General features: G+C 42.3%; 1 protein-coding gene across 2 annotated transcripts in view; it reads left to right on the top strand.

Annotated features, from left to right (window-relative positions):
* The window catches only part of LOC106580627 (neural proliferation differentiation and control protein 1), a 39,883-nt gene extending 28,121 nt beyond the window's left edge, over window positions 1-11,762 (top strand). Inside the window, exons 3-9 of one of the 2 annotated variants that reach the window (XM_045703332.2) lie at window positions 6,936-7,031; window positions 7,230-7,454; window positions 9,571-9,637; window positions 9,833-9,917; window positions 10,207-10,286; window positions 10,677-10,776; window positions 11,048-11,762. In XM_045703332.2, the coding sequence (XP_045559288.2) occupies window positions 6,936-7,031; window positions 7,230-7,454; window positions 9,571-9,637; window positions 9,833-9,917; window positions 10,207-10,286; window positions 10,677-10,776; window positions 11,048-11,119 (725 nt within the window). In that variant the 3' untranslated portion in view covers window positions 11,120-11,762. The remainder of the gene's footprint in view (window positions 1-6,935; window positions 7,032-7,229; window positions 7,455-9,570; window positions 9,638-9,832; window positions 9,918-10,206; window positions 10,287-10,676; window positions 10,777-11,047) is intronic. The other variant, XM_045703334.2, reaches the window with a different exon arrangement.
* Window positions 11,763-12,321: the final 559 nt, after the last annotated feature.

Raw genomic sequence — 12,321 nt, 5'->3', positions numbered from 1 at the left:
GTATCTTAAGGCTTCGTTCATCGTTAGAACCTTCAGAATGAATGTGACAGTGCCTACAAATACTGAATTGCCCATTTCTTTGCATAACAATCCAAGGACATAAAACCACAGGATTCAAATGAAAACTGAGACGACTGTATTAAAATATATAAATACAGTGTAGACCTATATATTTGAATGATATTGAAATCAATTTCATGTTAATTCAATTGAGTTTTATTTCACAATTTGTCCGCTACTGTTTCAATATATTTCATAATGTGTAGCCTAACTTGCAATGATGTGCCAAATCTTGATTTTAGGGTATTATTATAGGGTAAACATTAGAATAAGCCACCACAATATTTGTAGCCTTTAGGTGATAGGCTAAAATCTCTCTATGAGCTGATCTGTCGTCATTCTAATGTTAAGGTAAGATTGGAAAGGGAGAACGCTGATCCGAGAGCAGTGCTTCCTTTCTTTTGATCCTATCCATATTGTAACGTGCCTCAATGACTCACTTAGCAAACATTCTCTCTGCGTGGTGTTTTGGTAAACTCATGTTACATCTTCGGCCGTTGTAGGAAAGATGCATCGTTAAAACACTCTTAAGCCTAAGTTCCATTGCTATCGGGAAACTGGTCTGTAGTAAGAGAGAGATACCGGCTTCTAGTGTTAAGTGCTGAGCAGCCCACTGGCCTGTATTAGATCCCACTCAGCTCTGAAGTCAGCTCTGACTCACTCACCGCCTACCCACTGGGTACAAACTGGTCAATTCAACGTTGTTTCAACGTCATTTGTCAACGTATTGTGATGTGGATTCTACTTTGTAAATACATTGGATCGGAAAAAAGTCATCAACATCAACTATTTTGAGGGTGAAATTTCAACCACAAGATTATGTCATCATGGTAACCAAATTTCAACAGACAAACCTTGTGTAAAATATGTTGAATTTGTACATTTAAAAAGTCTGATTTCAACATATCCACTATCAGAAGAAATAAACAATAGGCTGGGCAGCGCCTCCTACTGAGAATTGATCGATCTACAGCTACACTATCCTTTCGGTCTCCCATCCAGGGTTTTAACCAAGCCCAGCTTAGCTATGATATTTGTCAGTGACTACTACCAATGTGCTATCGTGAGAATGATTATTGAGTGATCTCCACTTAAAAACAAAATACATCCACTGTTGCTATCGAAGTCATTCCAAAGGGTAGGTTTAACAGAGAAAATAAAATGTGATCATACTTTATCACTCACCAACGGTGCTATTTAGGCCTATATTCTTTCATTTAACGTTTATTTAACTAGACAAGTCAGTTAAGAACAAATTCTTATTTACAATGACGGCCTAGGAACAGTGGGTTAACTGCCTTGTTCAGGGGCAGAACAACATATTTTTACCTTGTCAGCTTGGGGATTCGATCTAGCAACCTTCCGGTTATTAGTCCAACGCTCTAACCACTAGGCTACTTATAGCATTTGATATGTCATCAACAGCAGTTGTTTGAATTCAAGCCAGAATTCAACTAAAATAGACAATACAAGAGGGTTTCAAGCTCTGGTTTCAAGCTCTGGTTGATTTCAAATGTAATGATATTTAGTGATATTAAATTTGATTGTCAACGCAACCAAATATCAACATTTGAATGAGATTCATCTGCTTGGATAGTTATATATGTGCCACTGACTTAGTCTCGCTTTAATTCCAGTTTGTCTATAAATGAATAATTGATATGTTGGATTCACATCTCCATTTCAACCAGAAATCAGAGTTAAAGAATAGAACTCAATCAAATCAAACTGTATTTAAAGTTTATGCTATAACTTGAATTTTTGGTTGAGATGGAGACATGAATCCAACGTATAGGTTGTAATCTCATTGATCAACGTCTCAACCAAATATTATCCACATGGAAATGACGTAGTGTTCCAAGTTGGTAGTTACAACAGCTCTAACTACCTCATGAGGCTGGTTGAGAGAATGCCAAGAGTGTGCAAAGCTGTCATCAAGGCTAAGGGTGGCTACTTTGAAGAATCTCAAATATTAAATATATTTTGATTTAACACTTTTTTGGTTACTACATTATTATTATTATTTCTATATGATTCCATATGTGTAGTTTTGATGTCTTCACTATTATTCTACAATGTAGAAAATAGTAAAAAATAAAGACAAATTGATCAGAAATAAGGTGTAGACATTGTTAATGTTGTAAATGACTATTGTAGCTGGAAACATCAGATAAAAAAAAAAAAAGTAAAACAAATGTAATATCTACATAGGCGTACAGAGGCCCATTATCAGCAATCATCACTCCTGTGTTCCAATGGCACATTGTGGTAGCTAATCCAAGTTTATCATTTTAAAAGGCTAATTGATCATTAGAAAACCCTTTTGCAATTATGTTAGCACAGCTGAAAACTGTTGTGCTGATTTAAAGAAGCAAAAAAACTAGCCTTCTTTAGACTAGTTGAGTATCTGGAGCATCAGCATTTGTGGGTTAGATTACAGGCTCAAAATGGCCAGACACAAAACTTTCTTCTGAAACTCGTCAGTCTATTCTTGTTCTGAGAAATGAAGGCTATATTCCATGTGATAAATTGCCTAGAAACTGAAGATGTCGTACAACGCTGTGTACTATTCCCTTCACAGAACAGCGCAAACTGGCTCTAACCAGAATAGAAAGAGTCGGAGGCCCCGGTGCACAACTGAGCAAGATGACAAGTACATTGGAGTGTCTAGTTTGAGAAAGACGCCTTATAACTCTTCAACTGGCAGCTTCATTAAATAGTACCCGCAAAACACCAGTCTCAACATCAACAGTGACGAGGCAACTCCGGGATACTTGCCTTCTAGGCAGAGTTCCAAAGAAAAAGCCATATCTCAGACTGGCCAATACAAGAAAAGATTAAGAGGGGTAAAAGACCACAGACACTGGACAGAGGAACTCTGCCTAGAAGGCCAGCATCCCGGAGTTGCCTCTTCACACTCACTCACTCACTCACTCACTCACTCACTCACTCACTCACTCACTCACTCACTCACTCACTCACTCACTCACTCACTCACTCACACACACACACACACACACACACACACAAAGGATGTCCTCTGTTTTTCACAGTGTTTGCTAAGCTACTAGATGATATACGCCTATGATTTTCTTTATCCAAAGAACACAAAATAATTTTAGTCATCTGTGGTCTGCTGAATACAATAGTCGCATTGGACTGAATAGGAAGGCTTGATTACAGGGTTCCCAGCAGATGGATCTATACTAATGTATTATTCAGATCTTAGAAGCCACAGGTGAACCCATCTGTATTGTATAACATTAGATGACTGGGCACTTTGCTTCGCTGACCTGTATGCAGAGCTCCAGAACACCAACAGTGTAGTTGGTTGACACAGAAGCTAGGGAGTGATCGAACACTTGAAATGGCGACCTTTTTTCAACCTTTTTGAGTGCAATGTTTACTGTTAATCTCTAATAATTTTTTTGTTCATTTCATTTTTTTCTCACTTTTGTCTTTTCTCAGTATTGTTTGCCAAAGCAAGTAAAATAAACAATGTAAACATACAGTATGTTTACCATGCCAATAAAGGAAAGCACCTTTTGAATTGAATTGACATTTTATGTGACAGATATCTCTCTCTGTATCTCTCTCTTTCTGTTTCTCTCTCTGTTTCTCTCTCTGTTCCCTCCTCTCTTTATTTCTGTACTTCTCTCTACAGTATTTTTCTCTTCCTCTCTCTGTTTCTTTCTCCCTCTCATTATCTCTGTATCTCTCTCTCCCCCCCAATCTCCCTCCCACCCTCTGTACCCTTCACTCACATACTCAGAGCAGCACTGCATGACAGAGAGGCTGACCTATCCACCCACGTCCTGCACCACACTTATTCACCCACTCTCACCAATACCCACACACTTTCTCACATACACACTGCACCACTCTCCCTCACACACTCACTCACTCACTCTCTGATTCAGCCAGCATTACAGTATCACTGGCTTACTCAGTCTAAAATACGCAGGCACACACACTACAGAACCACACGCTGCACCATGCATCAGTCAGAACTGTCTGTCTCCCTGGCACACAGAGCCTCATAACTTTATGATGGATCACACACCAATCCAATGTAAACATGCAGTGTGTTCTCTCCGCCAACACAAAGCACTTTGATGCTTGTACTAGGCTACAGTTTGTTTGCGCAAGGCTTTTGTACTTGATGAGCGATTTGTCGATTCACTTGTTGTTTTTAGGTGTTTTTTCACACTTGCCACATGGGAGCAGCATGGAGCAGTTCCTTCTGTCTGGCATTCCTCCCTGTCCTGAGTACCAGTATGTGGTATATGGATGGAGTCACGGAGATACATACATTACATTTATATACATTATGAAATATTATAAACTGCATTGTTTAAGCCCTGAATGCTGATTTGTCTAACAGCCGTGGTATTTGACACTGTCTTCCCATGCTCATAGCCTAGCATTTGGTTTGCAACAGTTGGGGTTGGTTCGATCCCGGGCTGTATCACAACCGGCCGTGATCGGGAGTCCTATAGGACAACGCAATTTGGCCCAGCGTTGTCCGGGTTAGGGGAGGGTTTGGCCGGGGTAGGGAGTGGGTTTGGCCGGGGTAGGCCGCCATTGTAGATAATAATTTGTTCTAAACTGACTTGCCTAGTTAAATAAAACTTTAAAAACCTTGCTGCCTGACACTCATACCTGTGCAGCATTGTTGCAGCTTTTTTCTTGGCTTGGCTTCGGTCCTAAGAACAGCCCTTAGTCGGGTGTTATTCTCATGATAATCCGGGTTCTCATGCCTTATTGCTTAATAGTGCATTTACATGACACTATGTAATTCTATATGGCAGCCATGTTAGGTCCCTATTAAAATGTATTTCTCTGGAGTCAAGTAGCAGAGACTCTTTCCTTTGGTCAGCAGTGCTGTGGTTTTCCTGTTGATCTCCTGACCCACAGCATTTCTACTAACAAGATCATACCATGCATTCGGTAAAGTATTCAGACCCCTTAACTTTTTTCACATTTTGTTACGCTACAGCCTTTTTATAAAATTGATTCAATTGTTTTTTTTTCCCCCTCATCAATCTACACACAATACCCCATAACGACAAGACAAAGCAAAAACATGTTAGACATTTTTGCTAACTTATAAAAAATGTTAAACATAAATACCTTATTTACTTAAGTATTCAGACCCTTTGAATCAAAATTGTGCTCGGGTGCATCCTGTTTCCATTGATCATCCTTGAGATGTTTCTCCAACTTGGAGTCCACCTGTTGTAAATTCAATTGATTGGACATGATTTGGAAAGGCACACACCTGTCTATTTAAGGTCAGAGCAAAAACCAAGCCATAAGGTTGAAGGAATTATCTGTAGAGCTCTGAGACAGGATTGTGTCGAGGCACAGATCTTGGGAAGGGTACCAAAACATTTCTGCATCGTTGATGGTCCCCAACAACACAGTGGCCTCCATCATTCTTAAATGGAAGAAGTTTGGGACCACCAAGACTCTTCCTAGAGCTGGCTGCCTGGCCAAATTGAGCAATCGGGGGAGAAGGGCCATGGTCAGGGAGGTGACCAAGAACCTGATGGTCACACTGACACAGCTTCAGAGTTCCTCTGTGGAGATGGGAGAACCTTCCAGAAGGACAACCGTCTACGCAGCGCTCCACCTATCTGGCCTTTATGGTAGAGTGGCCAGACGGAAGCCACTCCTCAGTAAAAGGCACATGACAGCCCACTTGGAGTTTGCCAAAAGGCACCTAAAGGACTCTCAGACCATGAGAAACAACATTCTCTGGTCTGATGACACCAAGATTAAATTCTTTGGCATGAATGCCAAGCGTCATGTTTGGAGGAGTCCTGGCACCATCCCTATGGTGAAGCATGGTGGTGGCAGCATCCTGTGGGGATGTATTTCAGCGGCAGGGACTGGGAGACTAGTCAGGATCAAGGGAAAGATGAACAGAACAAAGTAGAAATCCTTGATGGAAACCTGCTCCAGAGCGCACAGGACCTCAAACTGGGGTGAAGGTTCACCTTCCAACAGGACAAGAACCCTAAGCACACAGCCAAGACAACGCAGGAGTGTCTGAGTGGCCCAAACAGAGCCCGTACTTGAACCCGATCGAACATCTCTGGGGAGACCTGAAAATAGCTGTGCAGTGACGCTCCCCATCCAACCTGACAGAGCTTGAGAGGATCTGCAGAGAAGAATTGGAGAAACTCCCCAAATACAGGTGTGCCATGCTTGTAGTGTTGTACCCAAGAAGACTCAATGATGTAATCGCTGCCAAACGTGCTTCAACAAAGTACTGAGTAAAGTGTCTGAATACTTATGTATATGTGATATTTCCATTTTTCAAAAGTTTCTAAAAACCTGTTTTTGCTTTTTCATTATGGGGTATTGTGTGTAGATTTGATGAAGGGGGGGGGGGGGGAACGATTTCATCCATTTTAGAATAAGGCTGGAACGTAACAAAATGTGGAAAAAGTCAAGGGGTCTGAATACTTTCCGAATCCACTGTATAGGATGAATAGACGCTGGATCTATACAGTACAGTGGCTTTGACTGTATTTCATAGTGTTTCATTCTGTATGGATATCAGTAGTTGATTAGGTGTGTGTTGTCAGCATCTGATGACTGATTTGTTGTGGACAAACAGTCCCCATAGGCACTCTGTATGGTGTAGTATGAGGTCATCATTGGTAATTGTAGATCTGAGTCAAACCTGGAATCATTGGTATGGTTGAGGACGATTCATTATCTCTCTCCTTTCCTCCTCTCTTCTCCCATCCTCTCCTCTCCTTCACTCACATGGAAAATGTGAAATTCCATTAGAAATGCTGCCTCATCGTTGTGTAATCATTGAAACCCAATGACCAACATCTTCTGTCTCCTTTTTGATGCAGGCAAAGTGACCACTTTCCCTGAAGTGGACGAGGAGATAGACTTCCTGTCCACCATCATCAGCCAACAGGAGACTGAATCAGGTTTCAAACATCCAGGTGAGAAGACAAACCTTTGGCCTGTCCCAAAGGGTGCCACTTCAGAAGCTTTGATTGACTAAGATTTTACTAATTGCATATAGTATTAACTTAATGTGACCAGTAATACCATACCATTTGCTAAGTTAGTAGTAGATGTCGTTTTGCCTTGCTATCAATTACCATTCAATTATATTTTATTTTTGTATCTCCTCCTAGCTTCTTCCTTTCAGGATGTTCCTAAAGTCAAGGAAGAGGAGGATGACAGATCAATGATCCTCACCCAACGGCCTACCACAGAGCAGCCTACGACACACCGCGCCACTACAGCCCCTCCACCCACCTCTATCACTACAGCCAACACCACCACCTCCAGCCACACCCCAGCAGTACGCTTCGGTCCCCATATCATCCCTTACCCCTCCCACAGCCAAGTGTTTATCAGTATGTAACCTTAATCCTTGTTAATGATTTTCAGTCCCAGTTGAGCCATTTTTTGAATAAGAGAACCATGATTCCCTGATCTGTGTTGAGAATTAATTTCTCCGCACCCTGCTGCTCTTGTGAATGCTGCACTGACTGTCACTGCTCTTGTGAATGCTGCTCTGACTGTCACTGCTCTTGTGAATGCTGCTCTGACTGTCACTGCTCTTGTGAATGCTGCTCTGACTGTCACTGCTCTTGTGAATGCTGCACTGACTGTCACTGCTCTTGTGAATGCTGCTCTGACTGTCACTGCTCTTGCCTATTAATATTGACAATTTGCGGATGGACTCTTTCCTGTCCTCCCTTCTCGTACATGGGTGAATCTTAATTGTATTTCCTTGTTTCATCACATTCTCCCTCCTCGTCTCCCTCTCAAAGCACGTTGAAGTAGAATATCGGAGGTTCCAAGGAGAAAGGATGCGAGGAATCAAGGAAATAAACTCAGCAAAAAAAGAAACGTCTTCTCACTGTCAACTGCGTTTATTTTAAGCAAACTTAATATGTGTAAATATTTGTATTAACATAACAAGATTCAACAACTGAGACATAAGCTGAACAAGTTCCACAGACATGTGACTAACAGAAATTGAATAATGTGTCCCTGAATAAAGTGGGGGGGTCAAAATCCAAAGTAACAGTCAGTATCTGGTGTGACCACCAGCTGCATTAGGTACTGCAGTGCATCTCCTCCTCATGGACTGCACCAGATTTGCCAGTTATTGCTGTGAGATGTTACCCCACTCTTCCATCAAGGCACCTGCAAGTTCCCGGACATTTCTGGGGGCATTGGCCCTAGCCCTCACCCTCCGATCCAACAGGTCCCAGACGTGCTCAATGGGATTGAGATCCTGGCTCTTCGCTGCCATGGCAGAACACTGACATTCCTGTCTTGCAGGAAATCATGCACAGAATGAGCAGTATGGCTGGTGGCATTGTCATGCTGGAGGGTCATGTCAGGATGAGCCTGCAGGAAGGGTACCACATGAGGGAGGAGGATGTCTTCCCTGTAACGCACAGTGTTGAGATTGCCTGCAATGACAACAAGCTCAGTCCGATGATGCTGTGACACACCACCCCAGACCATGACTGACTCTCCACCTCCAAATCGATCCCGCTCCAGAGTACAGAACTCGGTGTAACGCTCATTCCTTCGACTATAAACGCAAATCCAACCATCACCCCTGGTGAGACAAAACCGCGACTCGTCAATGAAGAGCACTTTTTGCCAGTCCTGTCTGGTCTAGTGACGGTGGGTTTGTGCCCTTAGGTGACGCTGTTGCCAGTGATAACTGGTGAGGACCTGCCTTACAACAGGCTTACGGGCCCTCAGTCCAGCCTCTCTCAGCCTATTGCGGACAGTTGGCACTGATGGAGGGATTTTGCGTTCCTGGTGTAACTCGGGCAGTTGTTGCCATCCTGTACCTGTCCCGCAGGTGTGATGTTGGGATGTACTGATCCTGTGCAGGTGTTGTTACACATGGTCTGCCACTGCGAGGATGATCATCTGTTCGTCCTGTCTCCCTGTTGCGCTGTCTTAGGCATCTCACAGTACGGACATTGCAATTTATTGCCCTGGCCACATCTGCAGTCCTCATGCCTCCTTGCAGCATGCCTAAGGCACGTTCACGCAGATGAGCAGGGACCCTGGGCATCTTTCTTTTGGTGTTTTTCAGAGTTAGTAGAAACGCCTCTTTAGTGTCCTAAGTTTTAATAACTGTGACCTTAATTGCCTACCGTCTGTAAGCTGTTAGTGTCTTAACAACCCTACCATAGGTGCATGTTCATTAATTGTTTATGGTTCATTGAACAAGCATGGGAAACACTGTTTAAACCCTTTACAATGAAGATCTGTGAAGTTATTAGGATTTTTACGAATTATCTTTGAAAGACAGGGTCCTGAAAAAGGGGCGTTTCTTATTTTTGCTGAGTTTACAATTGAGATGCACCCCACAAAGACCCATTTCCTTACTCTGTCTCCCCACCTGATCTGTTCCTGGTATTCTGGGTAATATGTCTTCCTCTGCCAGATGTTTCTATCCTCTTCTCCTGACAGCCTTTCTCTATCTCTTCACAGTCATGACCAGTGTGTTTTTGGTTGTGGGATCTGTTGCCTTGCTCTTGGCTGGTGTCTGTTGGATCAGGTAAAACTCTACATCTGTTTTGCACTGATTTAGCTGATACCAGCTATGTGGAAGAATGGTCTGCGATAACTGTGATATGTGGTTGTTGTTTCCTACTTAACTTAGTTAAATGTACTGACTCATTTTAATAATTGTCATGTAGTTTAATAATATGGTTATGGGAAACTAACCATGATGCCCCCCATCTTATCCCAGGTTGCAGAGAGGTGTGCGACTGGCTCAGAAGGTCGACTACCCAGCTTATGGGGGGATGGGGCCCCATTCCTATGACAACGATTTGGTAAGTACAGCAGAACACACACAGATTATATTCATGTCAGTGAAGAATATATATTTTTTTGTTTCATGTTATTTTATACATTTCATTAATTTCCATCTGTTTATTTTATCTCCTTAATTGTATTGTTTTACTGTAACACAAATGTTTATTTTCAATACATCTAAAGTTGGATTTGATAACATACTAATCACATGGGAACAAACACATCTTCTGTACAATAAATGTTATACTGAAACGTCTGGTTGAGAGCTATGTCATCTTGGGCCCTCCCTCTGTGTCCTGCCTGCAGCTTGGGGATAGGAGGCTGGCTCAGAGTGCCCAGATGTACCACTACCAACACCAGAAACAGCAGATGCTCTGCCTGGAGAAGTGAGTCATACCCCCCATGGCCTTCTGTCTGTCTGTCTGTCTTTTAACCAGACATATCTGTCTGCCAGTTTAGTCTGCCCTCTGACCCTGGCTGTCTAAAAATGTTACTAGCTGTCCATTTCTTGCTTCCTGATTTTCCTTCAATTCCTTTCAAAGCTAATTGGTGGAGGTCCAAGGTCCAGTGTTTTTTAAGGGGATTTGAGAGGGTATGGAGGAAGTAAACTATAAATGTTTCCAGACACTGCCCTTATCTCCCTTCTCTTCCCTCCCTTCTCCTTCCCTGTCCTCCTGTCAGTCTGTATTGGTGTTCTCCTCTGTGAATGGTGGGTTGGGATGTTATGTGATGTGGTTGGATACCTCCATGACTCTGTGTTTTTCCTTTTTCTCCAGACACAGGGATGAACCCAAGGTGCCTGACTCCGGGGCCACGTCAGATGAGGAGAATGAGGATGGGGATTTCACGGTGTACGAGTGCCCTGGACTGGCCCCGGTAAGAGACAGACATACCTGATGCACATACAGTGTACTGCACAGCCATGCAGTACAATAGAAGACATGGAGAGGCAGCGATAGCTGATATCCAATATATATTTACCTTTAGTTAAATACTGTACATTTAGTTTACATACATTTGTACTTACAACAGGCTACAGATACACACATTTTATTGTTTTAGCTGTGTAATAACTTACTCTTCTCTCTCCTTTCTTTCGCTCTCTCTTTTTCTATCTTTCTTTCTCATTCTCTCTTTTGCTCTCTAGACGGGAGAGATGGAGGTGAAGAATCCTTTGTTTGATGACTCCACCCTTTACCTTCAGAGGAGCCACAAGTAACCCTGACAACTCGGGACATTCTGATATGCACCTAAAAAACATATCATCCTACATGTACAGGAAGATCAAATCATACTCACTCCCTTGCACACCTACAAACACCCATCAGGTTTCTCTGTCTGACCTTTTGACCTGTCCCACATGATACACTACATACACTGCAGAGCTTGTGAGGAGGAGGAGGACTGTATGAACATTATATCTGAATGACCGACTGACATGAATCTCCTCTTGAAACAGACTGATATCTGGGACCAATGACGTCTCACACTCTCAGAAACCTACATGATCTTTAAGCTTTCCGTCTGGCCTATCATAACCATGCCTTGTTTTGTTGTATGTTATCTCTTGTGGATTTGATTCTGTAATATCCTCTCTGTTTTTTCTGTCAAACATGTGCACAACCAACTAATTGACTGAGAGATTAGCGTGTATGATGATGGATAAGATTCTCCACGTTCTGCAAGATTCTATACCTGAACTTTTCCAACAACAAATTGTCTTTTGTGTGTTCTATTGCAAAATGTTATGCTACGGTGTGCACTAATGAATACTACCCTGCTTCATACGACAGATACTGACAGAAAGGCTCAGGAAGAGAGCAGAGAAGAACTACAGTGAAAAAATAAATATGTTATGAGTCTGTGGGTGTATGATTTATTACATTACACAATCTGTGGAGACTAACTTTGATACTTGCATCATACTTTTGAATGTTACCCAGACCATGATTTACAGTGAAATATACAGGCCAATGTCCAAACCACAAACCTTTTAAATAGTAGTGAACAGGGAGATTGTGTTGGAGGCACACACTGTGCAGAATGTGAAATTGAATAACCAATCCAGATACAAGTTTCCTAAATCATAGACTGCAGTATGACCCAGACTCCTGGACTGAAAAGCATGGATAATCTCAGTTGAAAATTCAGTTGAGGAATAGGCTTAATCTGGCTCTGGGAACTGGTCCTATAAATCATTCTGGAACTGCAGATGTTAGGCCATATGCCTTTCAAACAGAGATGGAGCATAGTGGGAATATGCCAATTTATCAAGCTGTCAATAGCAATCATTGGCAGACTAAATAACTGTGTCCCAAATAACACCCTATTCCCTACATGGTGCCCTACTTTTGCCAGCGCCTTATCGACCCTGGTCGAAAGTAGTGCACTATGGTATGTGGAGAATATGGTGCCATTAAT

This window comes from Salmo salar, chromosome 20 (genome assembly GCF_965601325.2).
Source record: "Salmo salar chromosome 20, fSalSal1, whole genome shotgun sequence".
NCBI classification, from domain to species: domain Eukaryota; kingdom Metazoa; phylum Chordata; class Actinopteri; order Salmoniformes; family Salmonidae; genus Salmo; species Salmo salar.
Note: the sequence above shows the minus strand (reverse complement) of the source record. Positions and strands in the feature narration are given on the sequence as shown.